The sequence below is a fragment of the Pomacea canaliculata genome, linkage group LG2, assembly GCF_003073045.1.
Source record: "Pomacea canaliculata isolate SZHN2017 linkage group LG2, ASM307304v1, whole genome shotgun sequence".
NCBI classification, from domain to species: domain Eukaryota; kingdom Metazoa; phylum Mollusca; class Gastropoda; order Architaenioglossa; family Ampullariidae; genus Pomacea; species Pomacea canaliculata.
In genome coordinates, this window is record NC_037591.1 from 33,382,658 (window position 1) to 33,402,082 (window position 19,425).

A 19,425-nucleotide genomic window follows, 5' to 3' on the forward strand; every position below is an offset into this window, starting at 1 on the left:
CTTATGGAATCAGTCAAAATGTAAAAAAAGTAGTTTGTAGGTCTATACAGACATCGTCAGGTAAAGGTGAAAGTCATTTCCGGGTCGTCGGAGACCGAGATGTTAGTGAACTTTCCTTTCCAGCTCCTCTACTTGGTTAGGTTCCAATTCCGATTCTGGATAAACTGGGGAAAGCACGCTGACAGACGGAAAATATGCGCACCTGAGGGTTCGAACGCACCAATCACTTGGCTGTCTGTTTCCACGGAAATGGTCACCAGACGATATAAATGGCGATACATCAATACAAGCTAACAACAGGATGTTTATCTTCCTTGTCGTGTGTGTGTGTAGGAGGGTACTGTGTGTGTGGGAGGATGCTGTATGTGTGTGGGAGGATGCTGTCTGTGTGTGGGAGGATGCTGTCTGTGTGTGGGAGGATGCTGCGTGTGTGAATGACCCCGTATGTGATGTGACTCAGAGAGGGAGAAAGAGAACATCGAAAGAAATCTTTCTCTTCAGAATGGAATAATAAACAGTATTGAGAATGAAATAACAAACATTATTTTCTTTTCAGACAAATTAATTTCACATGCGCTTTGTCTACTCTGTTTGACCTCCTCTGACCAGAAGAGATCATTTCGTTTACATCACCTTTGTGTTCTCGATGAATTCTGAGTTATTTTCACGCACAAAAGACAGATGACAAGAAAAAAAAGGTACACGATATTTACTTCTTACAGAACGAATGAAAGTTTGATTTGACGATTCTGCCTTTTAACTAAATACAACCTCAGAGAGAAAGGAAACCCGCTAACACCCCGGGTGGAAAGCCGAGATGTGGGAAAATGTCGCACAATCTTGGTGCAATCTTCCTTAATGCAAGTGAAATTATCCTGGGAAAACATCGATCACGGAAGAGTTCAGCGATATCCTTGGCTAACATTTACGCGGAGAGTATCGGGTGGAGGCATGTAACTGGCTTTGGCTGCTGCGTAATTCTCTCCCCTGCTTGTCGATCACCCAGAGTTGCGGTCGATGAGCGAAGCGGCGGCTATGGATCAGGAAGACGATCTGGCTCTTACGTCACTTCCGTCTGCAGGTATCTACACCTACAGTCAGGCTTCAGCCTGCCGTGGTTACCAATCCCAGGATAGTGTTGTTACCAGTTCACTAGGATCGAGTTCCGATGGATGTACGAAGACGGAAGAGATAAAAGACGGGAAGGGTCTTGTTACAACAACGAACCCACAGCCAGCGAGGAGAGAGAATCAAGTAGTGATCGTGGCGGGATAGAAGGAATAGGAGCTGGAGAGAATGGTCAGGATGACTGGATTCTTGGTTGAAGGAAGGAAAGAGGTAGGAAATGAGGAATAAGGGATCGTGGAAGCTTGGTGAATGAATAATTATTGTCTTTGGTCCTGATTGGCGCAGTGAGGGTTGGTGGACGAGTGAAGGGGCTTGGTCAGCCGATAAATCAATTAATTTCTTGTGTATAGTTCGCCCATTCGTTGTTGATTATTTTTAATTCAATACTTGTTCTTCTGGCTAGTTGGTGTTGAAGACTAGTAGACACTTACCAGATCTTGATAATAATTCCCAGCGGAGGTCGAGCACCGCCAGCCCAGGTCACTGTACCCGCCACTTGACATCAAACCTCCAGCATCATCCTTCTCTTTCTCTTTAAACAGTGGTTCTCGCATGTCTTCTTTACGATACCCTTGCGATGAAACTGGATATGAAAATTCTGCTGCACGAGCTGGGCGTTTGACAGAAAGTGAAATGAAGAGCATGCAGATGGCCATTTGCTGCAAGTCCTTGAATTTCTCTTGTTGTTGGGTCAGTCCAGGGTGGGACGAACGGGAGTGGCTGGTTGGTCGGGTGGTCTGTTCTTTGGCGGTCCGCAAACCATATCGTTGTGTGGCTTGAAAAAAATACTCTATATATCTCGTAGCATATTTCTGTTGTTATTGATGTTGTTGCTGGAGGCATGTTGACTGTACGGAGAACTACAACTGTGTTTTCAATGCTCATCGTGTTTCTTTTGTGTCATCTTGGCTAGTAGTAGTTAGGACAAGTAGACTGCCTTCTCTTTCTTGGTGTCTGAAGATCATTTACAACAATTTATTGTTTTGGTTTTTTTTTTAATTCAAATGACTGGTTCATACAACAATTTCCAGCATTTTATTTCTCCCCCATTACTTCCTTCTACATTACATCCTCATACACATTACATAGCCATTCCATTCTCGAGATCCCCGCCTTCTTACATCACCGTGCAGACAGAAGGAGGGACCTCAGAAATATTCACGAATACCTCTAATATAATTACCATGTGAAAAAATCTCTTCTCATTATAAATAGCTTTGTACAAAATTGTGATTACTTTTGCTTCACGATGACTATCAATACACAGTGAACACATACACAGTGCGACGCTCTGGAACCAAATCGATGCCATGGTGTAACTATGGAAACTGGAGATCAGTGCCGAACGCTAATAGTGCTCAGCATTTGCAAAGAGAATAAAAATCTGAAATCGTAATCTCATTTCAGCTTATGCCGAGCATTTAAATGTGTGAAGAGCGTAAGCATTGTTGCCTAGCAACGTCCTAGTGATGTCGCGCATGTCATAAGTCGACAGAAAGATAAATCCTGCTTGGGTGGGTTGGTGGGTTGGTGGGGTGGGGAGAGTAGGCGGGTAGGACTGATTAGAGGGTGGAGTGAGACTAGAAGGGAGGGAGCAGCAGACGACTCAAGTGCAGCCTGGCCGTTGGGTGATATGGTGCAGCTGTGGCCGCTGATATGGAGAGGATCCATTGTTGTAAATAACTGCAGTCGTGGGCGATGCACCGAGTGAGCTTGCTTAATGAGGTGTCTGGTCTAGAGTGAGTCAGGCTGTCCTACCCGCTGAGCTGAGATCACACTTTCCAGCGGTGACCTGAACCTACTGGATAATACCTTGCACTGTAACACAGCTTGCTGAAGCTTCTGGCAGCCATCTTGCTACTCCTTATGTAAACCAACATGGACACGAGAGTCTCCTCCGATTCAAATCACAGAACGAAAAAGTTTAAGAAAGTAAACAGAGTCGACAGTTTATGAAAAATACGAAAATCTAGTGGCAGGATACAATACCGCCTTACGAATACCACCAGCGACTAGCCAACGCCTCTTAGAGGCGAAGAAATAAAATATCTTGTAGCGGCAGGCCTTCCAGATCACGTGACTACTGTTTTACGAGTACCAATATGGTGGCCTGCGAGCAAGCAGAGTTAACCAGGGTCTATTATTAGTTTCAGATTTGTAATTCTGAGCCCAACATTTTGTATGTACAATATTTAAAGAGGTGCATATGTAGATATAAAATGGATTAGGTTGTCCCAAACCCAACGTTTTGATTTACAGACAGACAGACAGACATGTGGACGTGTGAGTATATAGGTATACATGCAGATATATCCGGAGATATACAGACATAGGGATGTAATTGCGTGTGAAACACACCTATGAATATACAGAGAAGTATACGTGTAAATGAATATATAGAGATGTGTGAACAATAAGTTAACCTTTGTATAAGTCCGTATTATTTTCTCTATAAAAAGCGAACCATTCGGTCAAGAGCTGATAAATACACATACTGACTACAGACGGATAAATTAATATATGCTATTGCTTAGAGAAATTTAAAATTCGATATCTTACTGTTAAAAGATTGAGCAATTCAGCATGATGTTCACAACACAGACCTCCCCATGTTTACTGTCTCCTAGAGTTTAACGGTAAACATCGATTTCAAAGTTTGCAGGTGAGTTTTTAGAATATAAACTGTTTAGTCCTTAGCTTCCACGTTGGTTGGTTTGCTGTGTGCACCTGTGTGTGTGTGTGTGTGTGTGTGTGCACGTGCCCTATTGATGTGCTTGATTATAGTTTGATTTTTAAAGTACAACCTCAACCTCGTAAACAGGGGGTCTTTTAAATTTGTCGAACAAGTGGCGATGTTGTAGGTAAAAAAATTTGATATACATTGGATAATGGTAGCAGTAGTAACACGACGAACAGCAGAGTGTGTGTGGAAAGAGAGAGGAGATAAGCTTCGTGTCACTACACCGTGTCGACCTTTCTAGTCCAACGACCACAAGTGCAGGGCTGTCATATAGCCGAGCCCGGTGTTCAAGGTGGTGCCGGGACGCGATAATCAGCAGTTTGATGTTGTGCCACTCACTCTCAGACAGCGTTCAGGGCCCGAGTGCGTTGCCACGACAACCAGTGGGTGTTATAGTCTATAGCAGTGATGCCCAACCTTTTTCGGCCTGCGGGCCATATCCATTTCGGACAGCCGTGTCGCGGGCCACTTCGCCGCAAAAATACAAAAAGGAAAAAAAAAAAATAGAGCAGATACCATTTTTTATTAGAAACAAGTTGTACTTACCATTAATTATGTACTAATTTGTGGGATATTTGAAGTTGTTTTCCCGAAACCAACTTCTGTATGTCCGGCCTCATCGTAGAGACACCAAGTCGGAGAACTGAATCGAAATGTTCGTCCATCGAAAAAAAGATTGAGAGACGCCCCTACGTGGGGATAAATACTTCTTCTTCCTTTTTTTCGTTTTTTTAAGGTCTTCTTTTATTACTAACTTGCCGATTTCCTGCACTGTGGGCAGAAGTTTCGCGGGCCGGATGGCACCGCGTCGCGGGCCTGATATGGCCCGCGGGCCGTAGGTTGTGCATCCCTGGTCTATAGTATAGTACTGTAAAGGATATATATATATATGTACACACATTCCCTTAATGTTTGTGCTTCCTGGTCTGTTTAGAATCTTCGACTCCGACAAGTGCTCTCTCTCTTTCTCTCTCTCTCCTCTCCTTCCCCTTGTCATACATAACTCTGTCTCTCGCTTGCTAGCTCTCTGTCTTCGGAAATGTATTGTGCTGTCGTGTATTACTCCGCCCATCGATCTCTTGTCTCCCCACAGGGGGCGATCATCTGCCCAGACATGCAAGGACAATGTCAGTGGCCGGACTCTGTGATGTCGAGCCGCGGGTGTCCCTCAGTCCACCGCCATTATTTTGCAGCATTCACATTAGAAGTTCACGTGAACCCACTTTATTTTACTGGGGAACCTCCGTAACGATGTATTATTAATTGTTTCATCCTTCGTTTGTGTGTTTGTGTGTCATGATCAGAAGGTCGTCAACCTTTGACCCCAATGGTGGTTTTGTTGCAAGAAGCTCCAGACTACGGTCTGAAATTAAAAATGTCGGCAGCTATACTTACCTAACAATGCACTCAGGAATAGTCTTCCCTAACTTCCAAAATGTTTTCATCAAGAAAGAAAGGATTAATTTGGATTAATTTATTCATTGTTCATGTTATTGCGTGTGATGACGTGTGATGACGTCAGACAGTGATTGTGGGTGGCCTCTCCCCGTCTCCTCCACCCTGTCTGCAAACGGCAGCCAGCGACGGTTCGACACAGAAGCAAATACACTGGGTGGAGAGGTTAACAAACAGTTTACGCGAGACAATTTTCTTGTGGCAACTGCTGGAGCCGGCCGTTTAAGTCGACCCACGTGACTCGGTCTGTGATTTCGGTTCGTCCGCAGATTCCCACGTGCGCCAGGCATGCACGTTAAAGACTGAAGGAAAAAAAAAACCCAACCCACCATCACTGCATCGATATGTTTCTCTTTTCTCTTCTCGGGAAAACGCTCGTTTTACCAGACCACGGAGATGGAAGATGGGGGTAACCTGTAGGGAGCTAAGGATGGGGTGGATGGGACAGAACCCATCAAGTCTGGTTCCGACTGGTGTTTGCCTGCCTGGAACTAGAAGGTTTCCGGGGCGACGACTGGCGATGGTCCACATTTCTGTTATCATCGTTGAGGAAGCTTGGATGGTCGGAGGAGCAATCCTCCAAGAGAGTGATGTGGCAGCAGGCATCGGTTGGTTGAGCAGACGTTTCTCGTGTCGACACCTGCACCAGCAGCAAAGGTCAGGAAGTGCTCAGAGGAGGGCCGACGGCAGCTGCTTTGAAGTTTGTTTGAAGTGAAGAGAATGCTAGACAAATGTGAGAGAAATAAAAGCAAAGGTTATTGCCGAGATTAATGACGGGAAATCATCTCTTCCTACTCCTCTTCCCCATGAAACGAAGAAAGAATGATTGCATTCTCTCTCTCTTCTTTTCTTTCTTTCCCTCGTAAGAGCTGGAATCAATTTCGGAGACCGACATAAACCAGGCAGTGAAACAGATTGAATCATTCATCATTCAGTTAAGACATTAAGACACCAATATGATGAAAGGAGGAAAGTATAAGTCTCTGGATCCTCAGTCCGCCATTTTTAAAGATAAATAAACGAAGTTTGTCAATCGCTCAACCACCGTACAAATGGGGATTTTTGACTAAAAATATTTTGTCGAACTGGAAAGAGTAAGTCGAACATAGGTGACAGTCTACCTGCTGGTAAAGATAATCTCGACTAATCTTTTTCTCATCTTACCTTTCCCTGACGGAATGACACCAAAGCTTCGTCGACTTGTACCCTGCGTTACACGGGTATCACAACTTTTATTATTTTTTTTTAATACTATTTGGAAGTGAATCTGATGCTTTTCCTTTAACCTCTGAACTATTCGTTTCGTCTTTACATACTTTAAATGAATTCATGTCAGTGCGCAACATAGCAATGTAATTCCCAGTGAGAGAGAGAGAGAGAAAGGCGGAGAAAGCGGAGGTTTTGTCAGATGTAGTCGAAGACAATGTACAGTGTTTACAATGCAGCCTCAGTGCAGTCCCTCCCTGTGCTTTGAAAGTTTCTATTCTGTTCTGAGACAGCTTTGTCTGCGTGTTTGTCTTAGCGAGCACAACGCACCGTCTAACCCCAGGACCGTTGCTGAAGACGGCGGCACGCGCTTTGTTGTCTCGACGGATGCGAGAGTCGGACCTGTTGTTTGTCCTGTCTCTTCCGCCGTCGCTTTGCCACGTTCGAGTGTAAAAACAGATCAAAATACATGTACTCAAGAAGACTGAATAACAGTGCATCCGGAGACGAAGCTCGTACCACGTGATCACGTTTTGTCACGTCAGGGGGCGCCGTTAACGGTTTTCCCGACCTTTAACCGAGGGCTTAACCAAGGTTTCGGAAGTTATCCGAAGGCTCCAACTTTTGATTAGAAGAAAAGAATGCTTCCTTATTTTCAGAGCTGGGCTGCCAGGTTCAACCCTGCCTAGAATATCTTTTCCTATCTGTATCTTAAATGATTTTAAGTAACAGCAGGACAGGTTACATTTTTTTCGAGATGTCTTCGACGCACACAATGTCTTGTAACGAAACAACATTTAAGTAGAAATAATAAAATCCTCACGGATTATAATGCAGAACATCATAAGCTTTTCCATTTATAAATATAAATGTTTATTATTTTATTTTAGAATTTCGTAAGTTTTACAGTATTTACCCTCCCGCCGTTGCTGGAAGCTAAAGCAGATGGCCGCCAGTTCCAGGTTGTACCCGGGGTCTGTGACCTTACAACTCCCCTAGCAACCCACAGATGTACCTGATTTATCAGGAAGTTGAATGTCAGCGAAAGGAGAAGACTGAGCTCCACCCTCCTCTTACTTGTCTTAGACCCAGTGAACCACCTACAGATAGTTGCGAGTTCGGAGACAAGGCTTTAAATAAAATGCGGATCCAATGACATTTTGATTAGGCTGAAAATAAGTATTTACTAAAAAGAACGTTTTATTTACAGATACAGATTTTTTTTTACCTAATAGTCGCCTTGACTATCATTTTGCAGTGGGAGGATTTTCTTTCCATCGTTTATTCCAGATCCTCCGTGCTTAACCTTTGGGTTGAAAGCTATCTATTCTAGAAGAAGTCAGAAATACCATCCACCCGACCTTCTCATTCATCCACCCACACACTAATTTTATTTCTTGGTAAGAACAGACTGGAACGTGTGTTCTTCTCCTCCAACACCCTCCTCCTCCGACACACACACACGCACACGTACACACATATAAACTCAAACACGCAATACAATCACTGAGGCCCTATGAAGGAGACAATAACAACCGAACTTTCCACAAAGCGATGAGCCTGCACAGATGAATGTAGACGAGCATGTCCATCGTGGGTGTAATGAGGCCCATTTATTCAGACTTCCAAGATAAAAGTTGACCATTAACTTCCGCTTCCTTTTTTTGTTAAAGAGAAAGTATGAGATGTTCTCTTCCTGCCTTTTTGTGATTGTGGTGGCATATTATTGTAACGACATTTCCCATAAGTTTTTGTCTTTAGAAAAATAGAAAATGAGAGTGCAGTGGCTGGGCGCTTATTGACTTCCGGTTGATGAATCACCGTGTTATTGCACGACATCATTTTGTCTGGCCTGGCCAAGCTCCCTGCAAACTGTGAGATGGAGGAGGCTGGAGGCTGGAGGAGAGACTGGGGAGCAGGGGTGAGGACGGTTGGTACGAGTGTTAAACATTACACGTCATCATCTGGCTCTGATTTTTATTGAGACTATAAGAGGGTGCCATTTAAAAATGTAGGAAATGTGTTCACGATATTTATTGCCGAGTTCTCACTCTATTGGCTTGTCAAGGTGAGTAGGAACGAGAAAGGATGTAGTTTGGGATCTTCCAGTGTTTTGCAGATGGTCTGGGGTCGCTTTATCTGTGAGATGTTTTCTTTTAATGTCACAGAGGAAGAAATGGCGGGTAGTTCGTGTTCCTATTGGACTTCAAATGAGACTCACCTTTGTCTAGTATTTTTTTCTTTTCTGTTTGTTTTGTCTTTTGTATCCTTTCTTTCTTTCTGTTTTGTCTTTTGTTTCTCTTCTCTTTTTGTCTCTCAGTTTCTCTCTTTCCCTCTGAGCGCGCGGGTGTGTGCTTGACCAAATATGTTTGCATCTCTTTTTCTCTGTCTTTGTCTCTCATCCATCTTCGTCTTTGTCGCTTTGGTACGAGATGAGACCAGGACACCCTCGAGCAGAGAAACAATGAAATATTGGTGTCTTAAGGCAACAACCAATCAGCATTTAGCAGTTTTCAGAGTGCTGTGCGCAAAACCGATGCTCAGTGAGTGCGCATGTGCGTGACGTAGCTGATTCACTATTTCAGGTTTATGAGGTCGATAAGGAATCATGTGATCAAAGAGATGTTTTGAGTGTACAAAACTGCTTTCACAGTTGCCTGCTCTTGCCGAGGTAACAGTTTTACCAAAGAGATATAAATGTTTGATGGGCGTGGGCGGATGATGATGAAAGCGAAACTTACCTAACCTGCTTTTACCTGAAAGAGCCCGGCACGGTCTGCCTACGTCTGGCTCTTTCACCGTGGACCATCGATACTTTTCTCCCCGAGTGCGGAGAGGTGAACAGGTTGGGTTCTAGAGAATAAAACCGTCATTTGAACTTTAGGTTTACAGTGACGTAGGCATGAGCAATCAACTGTTGATCACTTCAACCATAAGCCACACTAATGATTGTAAACGGTCTTAAATCAATGTAAGTAATGATGTCCAAACAGATTTGTTTATGTCGGCAACAGATGTTGTTTGTAATTAAATAATACATAGATTCCTCTTAATGATATCAAAGTTCTTCCTCTCTCTTTGGTGTGTGTGTTTTAAGCGTTCGTGTAGGAGGTCGGTAGTAACAGATTGTAATAAAAGTTTAATTTGAATTTTTCTTTTTATTTTTTTTTCACATTAAAACGAATGTGAGTAGTGAATATGTGCGCCATGGAATATATAATTTATAATACACACATATATCGATGATCTTTTATTCACATCGAGGTGACATTTAAAGGAAGTGAAATTTCACTCGGCGTGTTTTTATGTTGCATCTGTAAGGATTGATTACTGTAATAATATTAATGCGCGACTTATAACAATGATCATTGGACATGCATCTCCTGAGAAAAGAGTAGGTTTCCCGTACTTCTCCCTGTCCCGCCACTTGATTCATTCCTCTCTTCCTACATGAGTCTTTCTGCATGTGAGGTATCAGAGTGTGTATGCGAGTGAGAGAAAGAGAATGACGATAATATTTTTCTTCAAGGAGATGAAAGCATTAGCAAAAATTTTTTATCTCGCGCTCGGCTTGTAGAGAGTTAATACTGTTGAGCAACAAAATACAGTTACAACATGCATGAAACCCCAAGAAAATGAAAATCTAAGAAAGAAAGAGAAGAATGAGGAAGGATGTGAGAGAGATATGAGTGTAAAACCTGTTCTTTTAATAATCCGCAGGCGTCTGACACGTGATCTTGATTTACTTGTTCTCCTCAACCATAAATCACAAATGCAGCTTTTCATTAAAGTTATCAGATTCCAGTCGTGGTTTTTTTTCCCCACAGAAACCTAGAGCTATGCCAGTATACTCATTCGTCTTCCGTTCCAGATTACTTTATCACCTGAAACAACAACAACAACAACAACATAAACATTCTGAAATCTGTTGGTAGGTGTTTCAAACACGAGGCTGGATTTTAAAACCCACTTTTTTCTTCCTTAATGCGGGTCACGTCCACGGGCATGAAGCTGATACAATCTTCATTTCCTGGTGGCTGCAAGCACTTGAACTGACTGGCACCACATTTCCCGTCGGTTTGTTTCTTCGTCTCGTTTCCACCCCTCCACAAATCATTACCTACGCACATCTACAGATTTCAATGCGGGATAAGACAGACATATGTCGAGGGTATAGCTTGTCGAGTCATTGATGCCTGCCAATTATATCTCTGTAAAGGTTGCCGTGCCCTTCGTTGGGAGGCTGGAAGTTGTTTAAAAAAAAAAAAAAAAATTCAGGCGCATGCGCAGAAAGGGTCTCCATTGCATCACTCAACTGTCGTCACCTCGTGTGCGAGTCTGTCCGTGCGTGGCGGGTGAGTGGTTTGATTTACCCGCTCCCTCCGGTGGAAGAATTGCGTGCTGAGTGTTCTCAAGTCCACATCTCGCACATCTTTACATTCCTTCTGCCTGGATTTTTTTTTTTCTTCTTTCTTTCTTCTGGAGGAAAAAGTTTTCGCACGTTTGTGTAAAGTCTTGCTTAATGTGCTTGATGCATTCTGACAGCTGGCGATTTCTCTCACTGCCCCTTCCTGATTTTTACAGCTCGTCTTTCTTTTAAATCCTCATTCATTTTATTCTCGTTTTATCTTTTTTTAAAAAAAAAGACATGAAAAATCCTTTTTTTTTTATTTTATCGCATTTTCTCGTCTGATGACGAGTACATTAAGTGTGAGCTGGTGCTAAGTCCGCAGGAAATGCTTTTAAGTCTCATTCTTTTTTAGAGATTCCTCGATGTTCCACGCAGGTTGCCGTCTTAAAGTGTTCTTCCCCTTTGACCCTTTCCAATGACGTCACTTCCGACTTATATTTTTGCTCTGATATACTTCATTGGTGTTTACTTTGTTTATATTGTTATGGTTGGTGTTACAGATCTCGTTTATTCCCAACAGTTACTAGAGTATTATTTGTATCATAAACAGAGTTTTTTTTTTTAAAAAAACTTGTAGAATCTCGAGTTCGTGTCACGTGCACTGTTAGATCGTGAACACATCCTGCAAAGATGGATAATGGGTCTTTGAGTGATGGCCATGTAGAGATTTTACGATCCCCAAGTACGAGACATCATTAACCGTCTTTGCTTGAAGATTAGTTGGACATCTAGTCAAAACAAAATAAGGAGTGGAGGTAAGAAAGATAAGGTTCATCTGTGTGTATGTGCGTGTGTTTATGCTCGTGTACGTGCGTGTATGAAGGTTGGAACGTGTGGACAGTTTTATTCCCAGTTTTTTTTTATTTTTTTAATTTTAGAGATTATTATCCGCCGACTCGTTAACTGCATTTGAGGTTGTTGTTTTTTTTTTTTCCTTTCCTGGAAATTCCAACTTGGCAGCATGGTATTGACTCCATGTTATTACTCAACACGCGCAAAGTGCCTCAGTCAACACGCGCGCACATTATTACACATGCGCTCGTCTCACCTCTTGCCATGCATCAGTCAATATGCACGCAATGTGCTCAAACATAAGCCCCGTGCCAAACTGGGTTGTAAGAAATTAAGTGGAGAGAGAAAGAGAGTAGTGGGGGAGTTTCGATAGGGGAGCAAGGGGGAGATGTAGGGGCGCTGCTGTCAACATGCTACCAGCCTTGGTATGACGTCATAACCCGGGGCTTGGTCTAGTCTCGGTGAAAACACTTTTCTTCGCGTGCGCGCGTTATTATCAGTAGAGGTGAGACAGCACTTTTGTTCACGCCTGCGGCCGTATTGATGAAGCAAGGGCTAGTCGTTGTCCTGGAAAAAATGAAGAGCAAAGAGTCTTGTCTCTGTAGTTGTAAAAGCTGCATCCAGACACCGCAGAGGTTGTTTTACCACCGAGGCTGTAGTTATAAGACAGCGGGGTACTCTCTAGGGTAAAGTAACAGACAGCAATATCCGCGGAGTCTGGACAGTGCATCGTAATTACGGGGACGAAGCGTTATCTTTGTTGTCTCCATTTTACCCCTGGGCTTCGACTTGCCCTCGATTCATGAGCAGGTCTCGTGGCTCATCTGTTGGAGTGTGGAGGTAGAGACTGTGGACCTCATTCACGCGCGGTTTTTCCGGATTTCCAAAATGAGGCCTCATGGGCCTCATGATGAGGAGAAAGAATGGTTGAGAGCTCCACAAAGAAAGTCAAATCGCACAGGCACATCGCTCGTTTGAGAATAATTAAAAAAAACTTTGAAAGCTTTGAATTTGAAAAATAATTTGAGAAGAGGATACAAATTTTGGTGTATGTGTTGCCTGTTTTAATTTTTTTTTTAAACTGTTCAGTTATAAATAACAGGTCAGTGTCAGTAGGCTTCGGCAGCCACTACAGTGACTACTAGGGTTCATTCTGGGTTCAAGATGGTGCTTGCCTGAATAATGTCCATAGACATCCCCTTGTCTTCAGTGGCAGCTGTATCCAACTAGACGTCTGCTGCCCATCACGCGAAGAAGTGTCGGGTCTCATATGATCTGGTTCTAACCAGCTTTGCTGAAATGATTGTCAAGCTTATAACATACTTACAGTCCAAGCAATTATCTGTTATGATGGTTACTTTAAGTTTGTTGTAAATAACTCCTTCAGGTCAAAAGTTTTGGTCTTCTATAGGTAAAATTTTCCTTTCGGTACTCCATATGCAGGATTTCATGCTCGACAGGATTTTCAGTCCAGGGTTCCCCACCAAACAAGGTAGATAACTTTGAGTCACCTGTAGGTCTGAAGAGGGGAGATAACATTAATCTCAGGCCGGGTGACAAGTTGAAGTTGATAGACACAACCAGGATGGTTGAAGTGAGCCGCCTAAGATGGCAAGATGTTTTATGGTCAGTTTACATAATGGCTTTGCGTGAGCCCCTCGGCTAACCTCTGTGCTGCGGGCTGTGGCTTTATGCAATGGCTGCCCAGAGGACCGCAGAAGCAAACACTCGAGAAGTGATGGACAAAATTGTGGCCGCCAACACTTTGCACGTCAGTGATTTTGCTTTGCGCATGAACTGCACATTAGCTCCCACCCCCACATACACCCACCTCACCCTCACAACACTCACATGTACCCCCCCCCCACACACACACACACACTTCCCACTCCCTCCTTTCTTCCCCCTTCCACATTCAAAAACCCCAACTGAGCATTCTTAGAACCTGGCTTTGGTCTAAACACATGCCCTGGTCAAACTGTTTTACTTTCTTTCGACAATAATTCTGCAAGAATGACATTCAAGGTTCAATTCGTATGACACAATTTTATTTTGCTTTATTTTTATTTTATTACAAGCATTATATCGTTAAAGGGTTTATACATTTTTGAATACGCTAGGGGACTTTTTTGTTATTTTGGAGGGATAGTGTTCGAGGGGAGGGTTGTAGGAGGGGTTGTGGAGATGTAGAGAAAGCTTTGTGCTGTGTAGGAGACAAAGAGTTTGTCCCCAAGACTGGAAGGATTGCAGTTCTCAGGTTCTGTCTGTCCTGACTCTCCTGTTGCTCTCTGGATGTGGTGCAGGGTTGAAGTTTTCTCCCCTCCATGTATGTGAGTTTTCTCTCCCTTCATCGCCCATTAGGTAAAGCGCTTTTCCCATTAAGTTAGATAACTCGATAGAAAGGAATCGGGTGAAGGGGAGAGAATTAAAGGTGTCAGAGTGAAGACAAGCATGAGATGAGTGATGGTTATACACACTTTGCCCTCGAAATTCCAACTTCTAGCAGAAATCATTCGGGCTTTTCCGTCCCATCCACCCCCTTGTCCTTGCACAACAAGAAAAATCGTCTTCATGGTCTAAATATTCACGTGGCTGCTTTTTCGTCACGTGGGCTATCATGTGACTGACAATGAGTGAGAATGTTCGATCGCACCATGACAAATCATAATCATAATTCAGGACACTTCTGGCCCAATATTTATGTAGACACCCAACAAATGGTGAAGAAAGATAAAAACTGTCTTTTCTGTTAAAAATCGTCGAGTTATCCATCAGGTTATGAATTGTTTCCCCCTCCTTTTTGTTTTGCCTACCAAGAAAGAAATTTAAAATGTTTTCTGTGACAAGACCTGATATTAAAATCAGGTATGTACATGGGAAGCATGTCCAGTCCAACATTTTTCAACGTCTTACAAAATGGCAGCTGCAGAGGTAGGTCAGATTGACCGCCTGTAACACTTTAAACACGAACCCATAAGTTTCGACACAAAAATTACAGCAGTTTCGTTTACTTCAAGAAAATAAATGAATAAATAAGAAGTGAGAGATTTTTACTGGTGCCATGCACTCTCATTACACAGATAGTAAAGCATCTTCTGCCGCGACCTCGCGATGCATCCCTCAGCACGTGCAAATGTCCCCGGAACTCATCCTGTTTATTTTTTTATTATTATTTAAAAATTTCTTCGCACGAGCGAAAGGATTAGCTCTGGTTTCCTGTTAGTGGCTTGGGGGGAGGAGTGTTGGAGGAGCAGGCAGCTTCCTGGCCGCCTGTGATTTGCGGCCCGGATGAAGAAAAATCATTCGACTCACGTGAGAACCCGCTCCGACATCACGTGATAGCCCCCTCTGTGGCACGTGACGTGATGTGCCCGCGTTTGCGTGATGTGGCGGCGTCCTCAAAAGTTTGACTTGATCACGAGAACTTTTGTGGGAGGGAAGCTGGCAGATCGATTGACGTTTACGATCATCTCGAGAGAATGGGATCACTTTCTTCGCCCTTACCCATCTCAACTGTCCTCCCACTCTCATCCACAATGTCTTTATTTCTGTTTTTTGTTTATTTCTTCGCCGTCTAGGTCTGCTCTTTTCACCTCTCGATACTTTCCCTGACCCAGAATTCTTCATACATCATCATCATCTCTCTCTCCGTTACTTACCCTTCTTTCTTTCTCTCCACATACCTCCTTACCCCACACTACCAATCGTTTTCCAGTCGTTCGCTTCCCCCATCCATCTTTTATTCTATTTCCTTTCTCTTGCTTTTTTCTCTCTTTTTCTCGCGTTGTCTTTTTCTCTCTCTTCTCCCATCGGTCTCTCTCCTTTTCTCCATGCTCCAGCTTGCTTTGCTGTCTTCCTCCCGCCTTCTCTCCCTTTCACGTCTCATCCACTCGCCATTTTCCTGCCCCCTGCCTCATTGGATTTCGTGGTTTAGAGTAGCTCCCCGCAAGTCTTTGGGTTTGCTCATTTCTTGAAAGTGGCTGAAATGGAAGAAATTCAATTATTTCTCGCGCATGCCCTGTGCCAGTCAACGCGGCGGAAGTATGGAGGGGAGACGATTATTGCGTGCTACCACCGTGTGAAGACAACGGGAGGTTGGGGAGGTGATGAGGAAGACGTCTGCTACTTGATGTAGGTGAGCAGGGGAGGTGACAGGGGCGGACCTTAAACAAAGAGCCTAAATATATGTACATAGTATGAAGAACTGGCAGTACAGGGGCTGTATACAGGAAGCAAACTGTATATCCGCAACAGATACACGCATGCGCAGTCGCTCACATTCTCACGTTAATATTCTCTTTGTTGTTGATTGTGGGAGGGAAAAGTGCTGCCGCCTGAAGGCTATTTGGGGGATAAGGATCTGGGGGAGGATGAGTGGCGGGTAGGAAGGGAAGAGATTAGAGAGGAGGATTGCTGGTCCTTGAAGCCGCAGGTGTTGTTTATTGTTGTTGATGCCCTCTTCTCCTGTTGTGGTCTATTGCTGCTGCTTATTAATAAAGTTAATAAATCTGTGGGTTTGTTATCAATATCAAATGAGTGGAACCGAGTTACTGCTGACATGCGAGACGAAATTAGAAGATAATTATTAGCCTTTACATATAAAATGTCAGGATCATAGACCAACATGGTGAGTAATAAATGAGAATACAAGTACCCTCCACATATAATTTTTTTCCCATGACTGTGGGAAGTCTCTGCACTGAGTGACTGTTCACGCTCCATTGACAAGAAAGATATCACACTGGCTGTAAACATTTCGGTTCATCCAGTCTCTCTTCAATGTTTACTCTGGTCGTGACTTTACAAAAGTCAAACACCAGAACTAAGAGCCGCAATCACCAACATTTAAGTCGAACGCAGTAGCATCGACCCTCGGTTCCTCTAGTCTCCCTGACGAGAAGGTAAAGACAATTTCTGTCCAGACTCCCCATTCACACAGGATCGCGTGAATGCCACGATTGGCTGGTACCTCTGGACCTGAAAATAAACACAAGTGGACTATTGCGGCCCTCCACAAGCATTAACTCTTCTGTCTCGGAGGGGAATTTAATTTTCCGGAGCGCGTGAGGCTTGTGATTAAAGCTGGCACCTGAGCAAGACATCGAGATATTGGCGAATGGGTCAAATCCGGTTGTTTTCCGAGGGCATCCACTGATCGACTTTGGGCAATGATTTCCGTCATGTTGAGTTCCTGGTTCGATCTTTTCTGGGGTGAGGTTTGATTCTTCTCTTTGATATTTGAATATTTGGAAACGATTTTGTTCGAACCTTTCTTGATGTACTTCCTCGAGTGTTTGAGATAATATATGCAGGTGAATGTTGCAAAGGACGGGAAAAAAATTCTCAAAACCATCACCAGCGGTCAGACATGTTCGATGCAGAAGATTCTGTCGAGCGCAAAATTTACTTGTCTTTTTTTTTTTTATTGATAGGATTCTCACACAACTTAGACACTTATTTAATAGTATCTCCTCAGCTGCTGTGTATTGCACATTCATCCTGTGCGCCATCACCGGCACATACATCGCTCGCCGAGCATCTTCACCACCAGGCTGCTGAGCTCAGTGCGTCTGACTAACACCCACAGCCTCCACCGTGTTGCCCTCGTAAATGTGTAAATGTATCTTTGTCCTGTACCAGAAGCTGCCGATGCTTTCAGCGCCAGGTCATGACCCTCGTCTCTCTCGCCGCCTGCGCTTGAGAGCGAACCCAAGTGCAAATGTATTTCTAACGGAGGAGGTTTGATTCGTTATTAGACGACTGGTGAAGACTAGTTTCCGGAATTCGAGTGAAATTGTTTTATTTTGGTCACGAAGTCTTTGTACACTGCAGTTTTTACATCTGTTGTGGAAAAAGTTTAACAAGATCTCATTTTCCAAAGAGTGACATAAGAATGGGAGACGACCTCTTAAAATCTTGCAGAGTAACGTGAGTAGGTAGAAGCTTAGGTGTGATATACTAATAATAACTACTATTTTTATTCACGATTAATTTTATAACAAATTGTTAAAAAGGATATGTTCTGCATATTGAAAAATCCAATGTCCAGCCTCGTTAGAATATCGTTCCAGCTTTCCCATTGACATCGTGAGCGCATCCATGTACATCGCCTTATCTGTGTTTCTGACTTCTCTGTCCATTTCAAGTTTGTAGACGTTTATCGTGAGAACGGAAAGAAGGGTATTGACCCAGGTTTGGAGAAATATTATCTTGCAACGAGCTTCAGCCAGTTATTAGGAAACATTTATGTATCCACTGGTCATTTCACGGTCTTCTCCGCGCAGTCGAGTGCTCGGTGGAAGGGCTTCCCTTTGAGTGTTCTGTACTCATGGTGACCCCTGCCTCTAAGGGGAAATATCGCCACCCTTGTGGTTTCTTCTGCTCTTATTGAAGACAGAAATTAACGGCAGAACCTTTTATGTAGCATTTTGCTTCGAAAATGTTTTGTCTGTATTTATGAAAGGAACTATTCATGCTGGTTTCTTCTTTGTATTTAGATATACATTGATGCAAATAGTGTTTTGAATTCGAGTTTACCAACTCCCTTAACGGGAATTCAACTCGAGAGTTTTATTGATGCCTATAAGCAAGCCAAGAACAAATAAACAAGGCTAGTCAAGCTACTCAAAGCCTACTCATTACTCAAGTCAGTAACGACCTGAATTTAATGGCGTTTCCTTCATATCCGATTTTGAAAAGGGAATTAGGTATGAAGTATGAATATTGACATATAAACATTTTTAAGCCAATCCAAAACAAAAGTCAAAAGACTTGATTTTTTTTTCTTCAGGTGACATGTTCTTATGGAGGAGTGCTGGAGCTTGACCCTCGGTCGCCATGACAACCATACACCGCAGCCAACAGTCGAAGGGATGGGTGTTCATCGTCCTTCTTCTTGGAAGCGTCAGCGCCTTCGACAGTGACCCCGAGCAGGGTCAGCACTCTGCCACCTGGCCGACATCCTCGGAGGTGGCGCAGCCTGCACGTGATGATGTTACTGAAACCACCAACGTCATCAGCACGAGCACCATGGCATCTTCGTCACCCTCGAGAGAAACTCGGAGCGCGGAGGACGACGGGAGCGCCACCTCGTTGGGCAACAACACCGTGCTCATTCCAGACACCAGCGCCTACTCCAGCGTGCAGCTCTACGCTCTCCTGGTCGACGTCTTGGAGAAGCTGAACATCCTCGTCCCGGCAACCGCCTCCTGCTACCAGCTGCAGAAGATCGTGCACGAGGTTCTCCCGGACGGAGCCAGCGAATCCGGTCGGGCTGTGGGCGTGAGCCTGTTCTTTAGGGAGACGCCCCTCAGCGCCAGCCCAGCCAGCAGTGCATCCACTTCCGGCACCAACGAGTCTAGCAAGGCGGATGTCACCGGAAGTGAAGAGCAGCGACCTTGCCCCCACCTTCCTGCTTCGAACGCTGTGGGCGTGAAGAACGAGTGCACGAGCTCGCCGGACCTCATCCACTCCATGAACGCGCAGCCGCTGGTCAGGAGCGAGCTTCTGAACGACACCCACGGCCGGCGGGTGGACGGCAGTCAGGAAGATGCCAACGACACGGGTGTTGCAGGCACGGACAACCAGAACGAGGCCAGTGGAGCGTTTGAGTATGCCAACAATGGAAAGCAGGAGAGCTACCTTTTAGGAGGTTTGCTTTTGTTTTTTTTGTTTTTAAGTTTGATAATTGAGA

The 19,425-nt window shown here is 43.9% G+C and overlaps 1 protein-coding gene across 4 annotated transcripts in view; it reads left to right on the forward strand.

The window, feature by feature from the left end:
- Nucleotides 1-19,425, forward strand: part of LOC112557128 — a 66,224-nt gene that overhangs the window by 28,273 nt on the left and 18,526 nt on the right. For 2 of the 4 annotated variants that reach the window (XM_025226781.1, XM_025226779.1), the window contains exon 2: nt 18,523-19,383. In XM_025226781.1, coding sequence (XP_025082566.1) covers nt 18,570-19,383 — 814 coding nt within the window. In that variant the 5' untranslated portion in view covers nt 18,523-18,569. Of the gene's footprint in view, nt 1-1,044; nt 1,339-17,547; nt 17,661-18,522; nt 19,384-19,425 lie in introns of those variants that run through there. The other 2 variants (XM_025226782.1, XM_025226780.1) reach the window with 2 other exon arrangements.